Source organism: Xyrauchen texanus, chromosome 42 (assembly GCF_025860055.1).
Source record: "Xyrauchen texanus isolate HMW12.3.18 chromosome 42, RBS_HiC_50CHRs, whole genome shotgun sequence".
Lineage (NCBI taxonomy): Eukaryota > Metazoa > Chordata > Actinopteri > Cypriniformes > Catostomidae > Xyrauchen > Xyrauchen texanus.
In genome coordinates, this window is record NC_068317.1 from 20,575,976 (window position 1) to 20,593,414 (window position 17,439).

The following is a 17,439-nucleotide window of genomic DNA, read 5'->3' on the forward strand; positions in this document are numbered from 1 at the left end:
TCTCATCAACAAAGCATTTCCGTCCACAGAACTCCCACTCACTGGTTGTTTTTTGTTTTTCGTAACATTCTTTACAAATCAGCAGTTACAGAAATACTCAAACCATTGCCACGGTCCAAATCACTGAGATAAAAAAATGTCCCCCATTCTGATGGTTGATGTGAACATTAACTGAATCTCCTGAACCATTACCTGCATGATTTTATACATTACACTGCTGCCATACAATTGGCTGATTAGATAATTGCATGAATAAGTAGATGTACAGGTGTAACTAATAAAGTGGCCGGTGAGTATAAATATGTGTGTGTGTGTGTGTGTGTGTGTGTGTGTGTGTGTGTGTGTGTGTGTGTGTGTGTGTATTTATGTACTGCACTGTGCAACAGTTTTAGGCACTTGTGAAAAATATTGCATAGTTAGGATGTTTTCAAATATAATGCCATAAATAGTTTTCATGTATCAATTTATATCATACAAAGTCCAGTAAACATAAAAAGCCTTGCCTTTAAAACAGCCCCAGTTCTCCTAGGTACACCTGGACACAGTTTGTCTTGGTTGTTGGCAGATTGGATGTTCCAAGCTTCTTGGAGAATTCACCACAGTTATTCAATCTATTTAGGCTGTCTCAATTACTTCAGTCTCTTCATGTAATCCAGACTGACACCGTGTTCAGTGGGGGGCTTTGTGGGGGCAAAGCCATCTCTTGCAGAGCTCCCTGTTCTTCTATTCTAATATTTTCTATTTGCAATGTTTAATGTTTGGGAATCTACCAATTATATTTCCTATTGACACACTAAACTGAAGATATAAATAACCATCTTAAGACAAATGCTTTTGTAAAACATCTTATGTGCCTAAGACTTTTGCACAGTACTGTGTGTGTATATATATATATATATATATATATATATATATATATATATATATATATATATATATATAATCAAATAAGAAAATATATAGAATTAAACTAAAACAAGACAAAAGGAAGCTCTCTTGCATATTTATTGTATATTAGTATATTAGATTGTACTGTATATTACATTACCATGAGTGATGAGTTCGATGCTGCCCCCATGTGGCCTTTAAAAGTGAATGCACGGAAACCTTTCACACAGTACGTGATCACTAAAGCAGGGGCCTCTGATAAGCAAAATCATTGTTTGTGCATTTTGCAAACCACCTATGACATCAGACGTTTATTGTTCTTTCATCCGTATAATGGCTGTTCAAACAACAGCACACTAGTATTAATACATTTAAGAGCACTTGGTTTGACTTTATTGTTACATGCTATATATTATTTTAGCTGTTTTCAATTTAGGTTTCAATTGATTCCATTCCATTTCCATCATACATGAATCTACAGTATGGAGAGCAAAGGTGAAGGAAAGCAGCTGTCAGTCATATGCCGTATTGAGTAGAACTGAGTGGATTAATTTTCCACTTACAGTACAGTTAACATAATGACAGCAAAGTGCTGCATATTATGAGAGGTTTTAATAAGATATTTCTTCAAGGCCCATTATAAACTACACAGATTAGATATTTCCAAAATTAACAACTTTAATGAGTGGTATTCGAAACTAAAACAAACTAGAGGCATATTCCTATTCCACATGTGGTTCCCAAAGACATGGCCCTTGTATGTTAATTCTGGAACATGCTGGGTCAAATGCTCAAACAAATGTTCAGTGTAATGCACAATGCATTTAAGTCAGTCAGTCAAAAGACTCCTCCCTCAGTGTCATCATCTCACAAAGCCCACAGAATAAGCACATGCTGGAATAAACCTGCTGCCAAACGACACACTCCAATCTCTCAAACCCTCCACCACTGCTCAAATCTAAAGAGTAATGTACTCGCAATGTACTCTTGGCTCCTGTTCTGCACATAAAGGGCTTCCAAACTTTCTGTGCTAGACTGAAGTCTGGAGAATGATATGTATGAGATCCGGCTTAGGCTCGCAATAATTGTCTCAATGGCGCATTTCCATTCACACTGGATTCTTAAACTGGATTCATCTTAAAAAGATTCCGTTTAATGTTTCAGTAATTTACAGTCCCTGACCTATATATTTTTCAAACACTATTTAACCCTATATTGCATGCACTGAAATAAATATTTATTAAATATTTGGTTAACTTTCCTTGCATAAAATGGACCTTTACAAATGTTAAAGAATCATATAAAATATAACCATATGAACCCTATATTACATGTATTATGAAAGCAACATTTAAAAAAATAGCTTGATTAACTTTTTTGCATATAAAGGACCTCATTACTAAAGTCAAACGATAATTAAAAAATATATATTTGGGAAGCTCATGGGAGGCAACATTATGCAACATTGAAAAAAAAAAAGATGGGCTTTTAAGTATTTAAATATTTATAGAGAAATAGAGTGACTTTCCAATCTGATGATGTAAGACAACTACAAATGTAGCAATGCTTTTACACCATTTTATAACATTGTGTAATAGACATTACATGACAGAATATAGTTGAAATGTCACCTATAGCTTACATTTTAAACTTAAAAGTTACGTAAATAATGAAAAGGTGGGTGCTTCAGCCAGGTGCACATGACCTCAACAGGTGAGTCGGCCCTGTCCATGAGCTTACAAAGATTGAGCGCTTTAAATGTCACGTGACTACTACTAATGGAACGTCTCCCTCAATCGTCTATACAGATTTGGATAATGGTCGTTATCTCTTCGGTTCACCTTCGCCCAACTGATAGAAAACAAAACACCACTTCGGTAACCCATCTGTTTAATGATTACCGAATTGACAGGTAACCTACGACCGTTTCAATCACTACATCACCTCCCTTTTCTGATTAACACAGGCATACAGTACAACCAGTTCTTAATGTTGATTATTAAGCACTGAATAAAGTCAAGACTGCGCCGTTTGTGTACCGCATCCTTATAATAGGTTTGTTTATATGTCTGTTCTACTATTAAATTAATATTCTATGGCACAACATTCCACCGAAACAAACACACGAAAACAGAGCTAAGGTTCCTTACAAACTACATTGCGAAACAAAAACATATATGTCGCACATCTCGACAGAATATGTCACGCTTACCTCCCTCGCTGTGGATCTTCGACCGTCTGTTGAAATACATCGCGCACGCATGTGTAGGACTTCCAGCAAGAGGAGCGCAATGATGGCATACTGCGACTCAGTGGGGTTATGCGGCCCAAGGAGGCAGGGATGCGGTCTGTTTTGATGGAAACAACATAGCTCCTGATGATGGGGTCACCCTCAACCGCGTGCACTGGAGCGGTCACGCGCTCCTGCCATTCTGCTGATCCGTCGCATTATTGCACGCGCGAACGTACAGGCGAATGAATCCACGCGCGCGCCGTCATCAGACTCCGCCTGTCCCAACTGGACACTTTAAGCTGTCCATACGCCCTCATATGGTCTGGACTCAAAATGTTTAATAAGATTGGCAATCAAACGTATAATATACACTGCCGGCCAAAAGTTTGGAATAATGTACAGATTTTGCTGTTTCAGAAGGAAATTGGTACTTTAATTCACCAAAATGTCATTCAACTGATAACAAAGTAGGCTGTAGTCAGGACACTACTGATGTAAAAAACAAAACAACACTATCACTTTTTGGGAAAAAACATTTTGTTGATCAAATCTAGACAGGCCCCATTTCCAGCAGCCATCACTCCAGCAACTTATCCTTGAGTAAATCATGCTAAATTGCAAATTTGGTACTGGAATATCACTTGCCATTATATCAAACACTGCTGAAAGTTATTTGGTTAGTTAAATGAAGCTTAACGTTGTTTTTGTGTTTGTTTAAAGGTCAATATTATGTAAAAAATGGCAGAAAAGAAACAGCTTTCTCTAGAAACTCGTCAGTCAGTCATTGTTTTGAGGAATGAAGGCTAAACAGTTCTTGAAATTGCCCCAAAAAAACTTAAGATTTTATACAAAGGTGTACACTACAGTCTTCAAAGACAAAGAACAACAAGATAATTGGAAAAGAGTGTTATGGATCTTAAGCCCATTGATCTTTTGTGGGATCAGCTAGACTGTAAGGTGCGTGAGAAGAGCCCGACAAGACAGCCACATCTATGGCAAGTGCTACAAGAAGCGTGACATCAAATGTCACCTAAGTATCTGGCCAAACTGACAGCTAGAATACCAAGGATCTGCAAAGCTGTCATTACTTCACGTGTAGGATTTTTTGAGAACTCTTTGAAATAGTTTATGAAGTTCTGAAAAAAAAAAAATCAAATTGTAATAGAAATTATTCACGTCATTAATGTCTTGACTATACATTGTGATCAGTTGAATGCCACTTCGGTGAATTAAAGTTCCAGTTTCTTTCCATAAGAGCAAAATCTGTACATTATTCCAAACCTTTGGCCACCAGTGTATATGGTTTGTCATTTCTATATATTCATAGTGTAGGCCTATTTGGTTGGCTACCATGTAAAATAATAAGGCAACAAATTTGAATCTCCTATTTATATTTTAAATAAAGGGCCAAATGCAACAGTTTGGGTTGAACTTGTAAGGGACTATCTTCACATTTTCAGGGTCATTTGATCCACTAGTTAATGTAATTCTTGCTTATCTTGTGGATGATGACTGCTTCCACAAGTCGAGAAAATCTGGCCAGTGTGCGGTTGGGCAGCGTGGACTGAATTATGATGAAATTGATGTCACGCATACTGTGAGTGGAGGGATCCACAACGCAGATGCGCAAAGTATACTTTGGCCTTTACACTTTCTAGCACTCTAGGCATGCGTCAAGCACTAGGATGTGCAATCGAGCTTGAAATCATGATCATGCCTAGAGACTGCAATGGCAAGAGGTACAGTGAAAAATAAGTTACATTTGGGTCTGTTCTCACCTAAAACTGATTGGATGATGGTGAGAAAATAACTAGAGAATTAAAATTGTTTGGGTGAACTATTCCTCGAGGAACTATTATTCAAGGTTTAAAACAATGATTTCTCAGGGTTATTCATAGAGTGAAGAGTCAATACGTTTCCAAATTCCAAGGAATAATGAATAATGTTTCATTTTATTACATAGTAACAGAATACATATTCTTCAGTTTTAGCATCACATTATAACATAATACATAGTCTTTGCTTAATGATGCAATTTTTTCATCATTAAATATCTAAAATTCATAGCCAAAGACCCCCCCACCCACCCACTCAGTTACACAACGCCTCGAAAACCATTCTATTCCATTCAGCATTCAACAGACATATACACGCACATTTGGAACACACATACTTAGAATTTTTGAATTCACACTTCTTTTATAACATACACACATCCTCAAAACAAATAGACAAAATAAAGGGATATTTTAATATACAAGAAATCAAAAACTTTGAGGAGAGCTTTTTAATAACAGATTTGTCTTTGTTTTAACTGAGATCCTGAAACATAGACATCTTTTGTATACTGAGGGAAAGTGCACCTTTAAGAGAATAAGGTACCACTACATCTTTCATTCAGGACTCCTACTTCACACTCTGCTTCATGTGGGGAACGAGCAACATTGCATGATTGGTACAAAATGGTGACTGGAGGAAGCTGGGCTTTCAGACAAGCCCAATAAGTGAAACCACTGTACATTAAAATACTCGTGCACGAAGGGAATGTGATCAGGGCAGGCCAGAGGAAGGATCATGATGTGTGTATGATATGGGGCACATGATGATAAAAACAATAAAGGTAGTTACATAAGAGGGGTAAGAAGTAGGAAAACATATTAAATAAAAAACATAGGTTTTTAATATTTAACTACCAATCAGTATCTTTCAATGCCCATTGAACTTCTCATGTAATTCTGGCCTATGACAGGCTTGATTGTACTGACCTATGGGGCAGCTGCTGACAAGCACTTTAGGATAAAAGCTTAAATTTATTCTCACCTGACATAAAAAAATTGTGAACTATGTGCTGGATGATGAAGGGGCTTTATCATGTTTAAGCACAGGTAAACCAAAGACAAATCAAGCATGCACTTCCTAGGTCATACAATTTCATATAATCCGATCTGCACTCCAAAATGCTGTAGTAAATGGCTTGTTCAAATCAGAAATGTAATGACACTCAAAATGGAAAGCATATGAAAATATTGTTGGGAAAATATTGACCACGCTTATAAAATTACTGTGTTGTGTAGTGTTGGTGGAGGAGCTTGCTGCAGTTGACCCTTAATGTAAAGATGCAGATGCAGTTATTAGAGTTTCATAAGGACTAATCCCTATAAAACTGGACTCAAAGAGAAACCGTACTGACAAACATAATCTCTGTCCAGATATATCCCATACCTTTTCTTATCGACCCCATAAAAGTCACACTTAAAACCTGCTTTGATTGAAAACGCATTTAAAATTAACTTGCCCAACATACAAGGACTGTCATAAAAGCTTCAAAATGATGAATTCTGCAGCAAGCACATAAATGTAAAGTTTCTTTTTTTTATGCAAATTAAACCAGGAGCTTAAGTTTCTTTCTAAACACAGACATTCACATATTTACATGTACTTAAAGAGTTTGTAGAAGTCTATCTGTAGAATTCCTGTTTTGAGCCACCAAAAATCAACTTAAAGTGGGACAGAATTAGCTGAAGCTATCTTTAATAACTCCTTCTGAGTTAGTCACACTGTCTGTTAATAATATGCCTACAATCCATAATGGCGAGATCATGGAGAGAATGGAAGAGGAAAAAATTTAAACAAGTGCAGGAAACAAAAGGAGTCTAAAAAAATAAAGCTTTGTTAAATCTCTGCATTATAGTAATTCTTCTGCTTTTGGTTCTACCTTTAGCTTGAATACAATGGATCTCAGAGAATGAAAACATTGAAGCACTATTTACAGGTACCCACTAATTGAAAGTGACAGCCTGACATCATTCCTGATGGCTGGACAGAATAGGTTGCCTGCAAATGGGGCAAGTGTTGTTTTCAGATAGCCAGCGATCAATGCAATGGATGTGGAACTCGTGGGCACAGGGCAATCGACGCAGCTTGTTGCCCTGAGCATACTCATTGATGCAGACGCTGCAAGCGCGGCCCTGCTCACCCTCCAGGTTGACCTGACCGTAAGTGCGTGTGACAAGATTGTCGATCTGTTCTTTGGTGAGGCCCCGTGGGTGCTCCTCATCTTCATCTTCATTGAGTAGGAAAAAGTGTGCCAGCCTCAGGATAGGCAACGTGCCGTTCTCCACTAGATTGTTAGTGTCTCTACTGCTAGGCCGTCCCTCTGTCCCAGTTCTACTCACCCGTACTTGCCCTTCCTCCTCGCCTTCCACTAAAACCTCTTCAGCTGATTCCACCACACTGTGGGCTGTAACGCCCTCATTGCTATTTACACGGTATGCCTGGGCTCTGGCTGCTGGAGCAGAGTCCTGGTTGGGCACAGCAGTCTCTGAGTCCGCTTCTGTCTCCATGAGGGAGCTAAGCTCGCCAAAGCCAGTCATGATCTGCCGCAAGATGGAGCGCAGTGCTGTGGAGCTGGGCTCGCCTAGGCCTGTCTCAGAAATGCGCCGTAGCGGGATGCGTATAGTGCTGACATAAGTGCGGATTCCTGCGCGTTCTGAGCGGGAGATGGTACGGCGAAAGCCTCCACTGTCGCTCTCAAAAGTAACCGTGTTCTCAGCAGCGCGAGCCCGAGAACGCGTACGACTGGCAATGCTGTCCCTGTCACGGTTCTCGCCTGGTCTGATACGCCGCACCTGGAGGTCCAGCATGATTGTGGGGTGGCGCCGCACCCCTCCATTACCTGATGCAGGTGTCTCGCCCTCTTCCTCACCTGCCTCTGGGAGAGATTCCGTAGGTGCAGCCGGCTCTACAGTAGCTTCACCCATCTCCATAGGAACAGCTGTACTTCCATTGGCCTCCACTTGGGGAGTGTTGCTGCTATGGATGGGGTTAACACTGGGGGGAGGATTTCTGTCCAGTGGGGAGCGGCTACGTCTTGAGGAGCGAGATGAAGCCCCACCTCCTCCTGCTGCCCTCCGGACACGGCCACGTGAACGAGTCCTACTGTTTCGCGGCTCACGCCCAGCTGGTGCCACCTGGGGGCCAGGCTGAGGCAGAGGGTTGGGGCAGCCTGGGCCTTCATTCCCATTTTGACCTTCCTCAGCATTAATTGAAGACGTTGTGACCTGTATTTGACCCCTTATAGCACCACTATCCTGCTCTTGTGACTGAGAGGTGAGAGGAGCCTGTGGAGGGGAAGGACTTGGCAAAGGGGGCAGATTCCTCCTCAGAGCTGTGGAAGGAGCCTGTGCTGTCAAAGGAGGCATTATAGGTGGAGCCGAGCTGCTACTACTACGACGCACTGCAGCCCTCCTTCCCAAAGTGGGCCTGGCTGTAGTAGAGAATGGAGCAGGGTGTTGAAGTGAGTAAGGTGTAGATCTTGTGGGGCTGTATGGGGCCGTGGGTACAGTTGCAGGCGACACTGGGGGTGGAGGCATTGGGAGTTCAGAGGGGTCAGGTGTGTCACTGTGTTCTCCAGGCTCGGGCTGCTCGTGATTGATGTTGATCTCAAGACTAAAGCGGAACTCGCCACTGTTAGGGTTTGTGCGGCTGACAGCACGCCAGGTTTGGTTGCCACTCTGCCCGCTACGTGTGGCATTTCCCGTGCGCCGGAATGTGTTCAACCACTCCAGCAGGGAGTCTCCGTTAGAGGTCTCCGCACCTGGCTCAATGGCACCTGGAAAAGAAACACATTAAGAAACTTTACTATTCCAATTTCACACCATATATTTAAGAATGTAACTTAGGATAATGAAACAATGCACATTCATCTTTTACTTCTTTTTGCACAAACTAATTTGCATTTTAAAGTAGATCTACAATGCAACCTGCCCTTGCAGAACTTTGCAGAACAGTGTTTCCAACTGAATCTCCAGTGCCATGGCAAAAGAATGATGCCCAAGATGTGAGCTTGCATTCTCAATTGAATGTGATGAGATAAAAAGAGCATATGCCTTGAAATAGCACAAAAACAACACCTCTTTCAATTGCATTATGTAGGGCTGATTGATCCGTTGAAATAAAATAGAAATCAAGACTTGACCTAATGTAAATATTAAACCGCAAAGGGCTGTGATTAAATCAAACAGTCTGCATGTGCCACAATCTGCAAGTGCGCATCTCTGTTTTGAGCACACATGAGGTCGTTCTTTGCGCGCACCACAAATTTAATCTTGTGCACAGTATAATAGATATATAGCATTTGATTCGGTTTGGTAACATGCACTGATCATGTTATATTTACAGTAGAGATGTCCCGGCCGATCGTGCCTAGATTTAAGGCTGATCTTTTTTGCAGCATGCAGGTAATAACACACACACTGCTCCTCTAATGAATGAGTGCTTTCTCAGCACTTGAAGAATGACAGAATGGCCTATGGAGGGTGAGTTGTTGGCAATTCTAAGCATTCACGAATTTAAACTTTAAGACATGATGTAATTGAGATGAATATGCCGGTTTGTTTTTAAAAATGTGAAAGAATTACATGTGTATGAATATTAATTTGCCCATTTTCTAGAGTCGTTACGGTAGTTATTTGGACTTGTTGCACAGTGAACAGGAAGAGGATATAGAGGCTGCTAACATGTTTAAAGGGTAACTAAACACCTGCTCAGAGTCTGACTCCACCCACTAGAAATATTTGAAAATGCAGGAAAAGTGGGCAGACCCCGGCGGGGATAGAGGGAACGAACCGAGAGCGGGGCTGAGCGGGGGGCACCTGAGACTCGTAGTGACGGATTAATTGACAGCTGCTGTCAGACTCTATGTTATTATTATTCCTCACACAGTCGCAAGACGACATGTACATGAATCTGGCGTGGTGAGCTGGAACCTGCTTACATCAGCTGTCACCGCTTACGTCACGAAGTACCGCAACAGCCAATAGGAAAATTCAACTGCAGTAGCCACCGTTCAACCTGAAGAGGGCAGCACTCAGACGTTTTTACACCATATATTGTAGAATTAAAACACTTTATACACAAATGTCAAAAAAATTACTTGAATCAATGACCAGTACTAATAAAGCCCCATTCTTACAGATCATTAACTAAAAAAAGTTGGTTTAGGGTTTAGTTACCCTTTAAAAACAAATTAAACAAAAAATAAAAATGCAAATACATGATACATGACGTGAGTTGTGACAATCAGATGTTGTGTTGAGTGATAGAGACTGTTTGAGCAATCATGAGCGCTTTTAGCTTTATTCTCTTTAACATGAGCGCTCATTGTGTCAATCAAAGACGTGCACTCTTCAGGTGCTCTCAATATCTCATCATCAGTCACTCATCCCAATTTAAATCAGATTAATGTTGGTCACAATACCACTAATAATAAATGTAACTGTTTAACCTTCAAAAAATGACACCGCGTCTTCATGCATTTGCTTAATAATTGGTGATTTGTTACAGCAAAACTCAAAGAGAGTAAACAGACCATAGATATTAATGATTTCTCACTGGAGCAGTTTTAGAGCTTGTTATGAATATATTTTTCTTAATTTTGAATGTATCTCTGTGGTGTGTGATGCTTTCATGGTTTTTACTGTTGTCAGTATGTCACAATGGCATTTTAATACTGACAACTGAACTATTAATAATGGTTTCATTATTGTTGAACTTGGGCCTGTTCAAGTGTAACTGTTTACGCCACATTTAAGTGTACGTAAGATTTCTATTCATCCATACAGAACTTAGTGGATTTGTGATTTATTTTTGTACCTGAATATTAAAGATAAAATAAGCTATTACACCATTCTAAGTAGAAGTTGATTTTATATGTGAGTTTTATAAAAACGCTAGCTGCACTAAGTTAAATGCATTAAGCTGAAGACATCTTTTAGTTACTTTGTTTACTTTTGTAAACAAACAAAAAAACAGTCTGCAGCTAAATTATCTAGGCAAATACAAGTATCAGATCGAGACTCGGTATCAGATGATATTTAATATTTAAATATAGGATCGGGGGGCCAAAAAAAGCTGATCGGGACATCCCTAATTTACAGTGCTCTAAATTCACTTTAATTGTCCACTACAAGTTACTACACAAATAAAAAACAAACCTATAACACCAGGTTTTAATGGACAGAAGCCGAGATGAGAGCATTTCACCATATTTAGAATTATTAAGCGGCCTTTCAAAGTCTATTGTTAAAACGACTTCACACAGAAAGTTCCTGCAGTTTTTAACCAGGTGCCATAGCAACAAGTTAAGTACATGTGAAGAAATCTTTAGAGAAATATGACTTCTAGAATAATAATAAACTTGACCTCTTTGGTCATGAAGGCTTTTGAAAAAGAGATCAAAAAGTATATAATGGCAGTTACTAGTTCGGCTTTAGATCCGCTGCAGTTTGCATATCGTGCTGGAAGAGGCGTAGATGATGCAAAACTGTTTCCGTTAAATACTCTTTATCAACATCTGGAAAAAAGTAAAGCATTTGCGCGGCTTTTGTTTGTGGACTTCTCGTCAGCATTTAACACTCTGCAACTTGTCATTTTAGGGAAAAAAACGTATTAATCAGTTTAATTTTAATCATGGATTAGTGTCATGGATTATGGACTTTTTAACAGATAGGAACAAAGGGTTAGGGTTAATGGGGTTTTATCAGATATGTTAAACACTTATCAGATATGTTAAACACTTCCATAGGTTCACCACAAGGTTGAGTACTCTCTCCAATCTTTTTTATATTATACACTAATGATTGTCAGAGTATACAAGGTAACAGTTAGCTAGTAAAATATGCAGATGATACTGTTCTTCTTTCCTTGCTTTCACATTCAGACCAGGATTATGTTCCGGCTCTACACAAATGTATCTCTTGGTGTAAAAGTATGAAATTAGACTTGAATGTCTCAAAGACTAAAGAGTTGGTTGTCAATTTTAGTATGAAAACACTTTCACTTCAACCTGTGATTATTAATGGTACACAGGTGAATGTAGTAGAGGAATGCAAGTATTTAGGGACAATTTTTGATAACATGTTGAAGTTCGATAAATTACTGATGCCATTATTAAAAAATCACACCAAAGATTGTTTGTACTGAGGAAGCTTAATTCTTTTGATGTACAGAGACCCATTCTAAGGTCTTTATATAATTCATTTGTTGAAAGTATTCTGTCATTTTCTTTCTTATGTTGGTTTTCTTCATTGTCTATGAAGAACAAAAATCGTCTGCAAGGTATTGTAAACTTGTGCTCAAAAATTATGTGTGTTTCTTTACGTAATTTAAAATTTTACTATGAACAGCAAGTGTTGAGGATGGCACATAAAATAATGGGAGATAGCACACACCCTTTGAACCCTCATTTCGAGTGGTTGCCCCTTGGGCGGCTTTTAAGGACAATCAGGTGTCTCACAAACCATTACAAATTTACTTTTGTGCCTAAGGCAATTAGTTTATGTAACAAACATAATTGACTATTTTGTTATTCATTTATTTATTTGTAGTTATTTATTATTAAAAAAAAATGTATTTATTATTTGTTTTTCTTGTTCCTTTTTATATATTTTATGTATTTAGATTTTTTGTTGTACGTCTATTCAATGTTGTCTGTATATGTGAAGCACCAGGACAGTCTGAATGAAATGCCCCATGGGATTAATAAAGCTCTATAATAATAATAATAATAGTCGTTATTATAATACAATTAATTTCTTAATGTCGTTTTTTTATCCCCTTTTCTTCCAATTTGGAATGTCCAATTCCCACTACTTACTAGGTCCTCGTGAAAGGTTACTCACCTCAATCAGGGTGGTGAAGGACAAGTCTCAGTTGCCTCCGCTTCTGAGACAGTCAATCTGTGCATTTTATCACGTGGCTCTTTGTGCATGACACCGCAGAGACTCACAGCATGTGGAGACTCATGCAACTCTCCGCGATCCACGCACAACTTACCACACGTTCCCCATTGAGAGCGATAACCCCTAATCGCAACCACAACGAGGTTACCCCATGTGACTCTACCCTCCCAAGCAAACGGGCCAATTTGGTTGATTAGGAGACCTGGCTGGAGTCAATCAGCACACCCTGGATTCGAACTAGCAACTCCAGAGGTGGTAGTCAGCATCAATACTCGCTGAACTACCCAGGCACCCATAATGTAGGAATATTAAATATTATTAGTATTAAAGGTGTGAATCTTCACTGGCTTCACGATTCGATTACAATTCAAAGGGTAAAAATTTGATTATAAAATGATTCTCGATGCATCACGATGCATCTTGTCCTTCAATATCTTTCTTTAAGTTTCTTCTCAATTAATTTTTACTCTCAATTTTTTCCCTTTCAGCTTTTTATTTAACAGCTGTTTTAAAAATCAGAACGAGTCACATTACATAAACCAGCCTTTTACATTCAGTATGAAACAACATGTGAACAAAACATTGAACATTCACAAGATCAAATAAATGGTTCTATAGTTTAAAAGAGTATCTCAGTTTTTTCAGTTTCTTTCTTTAGAAGCACAACAAAAATATTGGTTCCCCATCAAAACACACTGAATACTATTACTTCTACTAATACTATTACTTAACTGATTATATTATTATTTTGGTTTTTCTTTAAGCATTGTAAATCATTTAATAGTATTTAATAATTATTTAAAATTAATCTATGCCATGCTATTCATTTTAATTTTTAAGCACAAATGGAAGTTGCTGGTCCAGGATGAGAGATATATCTTCTTCTATGAGAGTGCAGCTGTCAGCTTCTACTCTCCTCACCTGCACAGGTGATAGTAAAGTGGTTTAAATAGTGCACTTGTTGCTTCAGTGTCCTGTATGCACTGTTCTATCTGTTTGCTCTGCAAGTAGAAGATAAAACCTTTATCATCAGGTATGCGCACTGTCCTGACAAACGAGTGACCGGCAATGACAAAAGCCAATGAAATGGAGAGCGCGCAAGAGTAGAGAAAGGCATCGGGGGTACATCTCCTGAACTGCTGCCTCGTCATTATTTTCTTCTGTGTTTTTCCCCATTGTATGCAAATCAGTACAATTATGGGTGCGAGCACATCTTTCATGTTGTTTGTTGGCTTCTTATCACTGAATAAACTCTCTCGTTGTTATGTGAGAGGGTTTGTGAAAGAATTTCGGGATCATAGTTTATTTTGGTACAAATGGTCAAGTGTTTGAAATAGCTGGTCTGCAAACAGTCGTGTTTGTGCACTTGACTTTAGTGTATGCACTTAACTCGCGTCTTTGTTTCCATATCTGTCTTTGGCACGCATCACTGTTCTGCCATGATTTAAACTGAACTCAGACTCGATTCTGATTCTTTCAAGAATCGATTCAGAATATGCATTGCATTGCTGAAATGTTTTTTTCCGACAGCTTTAATTAGTATGATGATTATAATATTCAGTATTATATTACAATTCTGCATCCTTGACTGAAAGAACTTACTGAATCAGTGTTGTTCAATGTTCATATGACAATGTGTAGCTAGCTATAGATAAAATTTGGCAATAATTTATCTATAATGTATAATAATTTAAAATTGGTAATGTATATAATTTAATTCCGTATTTCTGTTATGTTTATTTATTTTGTGAATGGAATCAATAAAAATTGTTAATAAAAAAAGATTAATAGAATTTACATTTAAATAATTATTTTGTATGGGGCAGTTGCATGTCATTTTCTTTATGAAGGCTATGCATCAAAACAACTTGAGAACAAAACAATTGTAATTCACAATTTGAATAAATTGTACACAGTATAATTTACATAGTGAGCAATGCTGATATGCCTTAGACTAATTAAAACGTGTAAAATTTAATTGCAGAAAAATTTGCAAATTCTGTCTGCACCTGCTTACAAGCAATGCTTCACTTAAATATTTCATGCAAAACCAGCAGATTATTCAAATAAAAGTTATTATGACAGTTGCCCAGTTCAATTTAAAATCCTATCTAAGTACTCACCACTACTGCCTTCTGCCTCACTGTTCTGTGGGCGTGGTTCAGGGTGTGGCTGAGAAGACACTCTCTCCTTTGCACCATCCAGACGCTGCCTCAACTCTTCTGCGGTGACTTCCCCTATGCTCAGACAAAGTCACACCTTACAAAAAGCTATATTTTGTTCCTTTGGGTGAAAGGCTATGTTCGAGGATTTCTAGTTTCACGTGCTCTGAATTTTTTTATTTCTATGTTTTGACAATAGTATACGTGTATTACTTATTAATGGTAAAACTGAAATGTATTAGTGGTAAATTGACTTTTCTTTATAAATATATATAATGATCAAAACAATGACAATGTAACAATGTTTGGGGGCTCCGGAGTAAAGGACAATTTACATTATTATTGAACTGTGTGCTACAGAGGGTCCCAAACAGGGCCGTTTCTAAGCATATTTGAACTAGGAGGTTGCCTAGGGCACCACCTGCTTGGAGGGCGCCACTGGGGGCGCCAAAAGGGATCTCGCCTAGGGCGCCAGAATGGTCTGAAACGGCCCTAGACCCAAAGCATGGTGTGTGTCTGTATTTAGAGTGTGCTCACCAGGAGTTCCCAGTAGATTGCTATCTCTCATTAGTCTGTACTCTTCCTCACTCAATTCGTTAATGAAGTGATAGTATGCCTCCTCCCGCCGAAGGCGCTCCGCCTGACGATGACGCTCGTCTCGCCCGCCGGGAGGGTCCATCACCACAGAAACCGCTGTTTATAGATATTCCAAAGACAAAAAGGGGAAATGTTGTTAAAGAGATACAAATGGTGCCTGTTTATCATCCACTGTGATGGCTTACACCATCAAATGCCATTGAAATCCAACCATTAATTTGCTTCCTTAAAATCTTCCATAGAATAAACAAGAGCCAAAAATTTCAGCTCCTTGCCAAAGGTCAGTTTACCCTGACTTAATATTGATCTACAATAATATACTACACTGAATCTCTAGGACTTACCAAAAACAATACATAAAGAGTTAACTAAGCATTTTACCAATGACTCTAGAAAAAATGGAAACCAGGGCAAAATGTAGTCTTTGGATGTTATTTTTTGACAAAGCAAAGACAGGATTGTTTATTTAGCCATGATCATGAAACAGCATGAAAATTCACGTCGGAAATAATGTGTATATTTAAAGAGAGTCTGAGCCATAAACTTCTCTCTGTCTCACACAGCCACCATTAGAGGATTGCATGACAAAATGAACGCCAGGCCATCCGAATATCCGAATAAAAACACCTTTGACACATGTCAACAAGCAACGATACCAATATGACATTGACAGTCGCCTCAAACTAATAAAACTGAACATCCTTGTAATTTAACCAATACCGCTGCTCTGTTCTAATATGTCACACAGTAGGCCACCAAGAGCACCGCAGAACAAGTGAAGCACCAAAACTGACGTTGTTAGCTTCACAACCAATGAGCGAGCCAGTAGCGATGACTGACACATTGATTGGCCAATCACCATCGCTCTGAGCAGGGACATGGCCAAGAAAAAGTCAGGCTCCATGTCAACTAGCAAGCTATCCGAGAGACAATAAAACAGCCTCGGCAAGCACTCTATACTTGGCGAAATTCGCATTTTAAATTTGTCATTAAACTGTCTCCATCGCCTGTCATCGGGCAAACGCAAGTCATGCGGCGGAGTGAGCTGTCATTTAAAATGCGCAACACCTTTGATGGTGTCGACAGATTGCTGACAAGCTAACTGTGGGCCAATGAAAAGGTTTAGATCATTATTTTGACAAGATGAGAAAAATGTCACTGACACAACAATGTAACAGGAAATGTGAACTGTATTAACACTACGCAAAATTAGAACAAATTAAAGAGACAAAGCAAGTTATAGGTATTTAGGTACCTGAAACAGCAGCTGTAATATGGACGGACTCTCTTTCCTCTCCGCTCTATGTAGGCAAGTAGGCAAGATGGGACCAACGGAGCTACACAAACAACTGTCCGGACAACCACCATGTGCGCAAAAAAACGATCCCCACAGTCATAGATGCATAACAACATTATAATACACAGATTAATAACAGATCAAATTTGACAGTTTGTCTATGTAGTAATTTGTTATGATGCAATACATGAATCAAAACTAAATTCTGTAGATATTCATATTACCTACTAGGGTTGTTCTCACAGCTTTTAACAAATAAAATGTTATTATTTTCTCAGCTATTCGTATTTACTAGATTATATATTTAACTTGTGACTTGTGCAGGGAGGCAAATCCTTAGATTTAGAATGAAGAATTTAGAAGGAATGCTGTGTTTAAGGAATAGTTCACCCAAAAAAGATTTTTAGAAGAATATTTCAGCTCTGTAGGTCCATTCAATGGAAGTGGATGGTGGCCAGAACTTTGAAGCTCCAAAAAGCATATAAATGCAGCATAAAAGTAATAAATACAACTCAAGTGGTT

General features: G+C 38.7%; 2 protein-coding genes across 3 annotated transcripts in view; both read right to left on the minus strand.

Annotated features, from left to right (window-relative positions):
* The window catches only part of LOC127634734 (phospholipid-transporting ATPase IB-like), a 67,178-nt gene extending 63,837 nt beyond the window's left edge, over positions 1-3,341 (minus strand). For both annotated transcript variants that reach the window (XM_052114404.1, XM_052114403.1), the window contains exon 1: positions 3,101-3,341. In XM_052114404.1, the coding sequence (XP_051970364.1) occupies positions 3,101-3,140 (40 nt within the window). In that variant the 5' untranslated portion in view covers positions 3,141-3,341. The remainder of the gene's footprint in view (positions 1-3,100) is intronic.
* Positions 3,342-5,216: 1,875 nt separating this feature from the next.
* Positions 5,217-16,942, minus strand: LOC127634922 (E3 ubiquitin-protein ligase RNF6-like). The gene is made up of 4 exons (XM_052114681.1): positions 16,876-16,942; positions 15,561-15,716; positions 14,985-15,098; positions 5,217-8,732 (listed from the first exon to the last, which is right to left on the minus strand). The coding sequence occupies exons 2-4, from the start codon at positions 15,700-15,702 to the stop codon at positions 6,925-6,927; spliced, it is 2,064 nt and encodes a 687-aa protein (XP_051970641.1). The 5' UTR covers positions 15,703-15,716; positions 16,876-16,942; the 3' UTR covers positions 5,217-6,924.
* Positions 16,943-17,439: the final 497 nt, after the last annotated feature.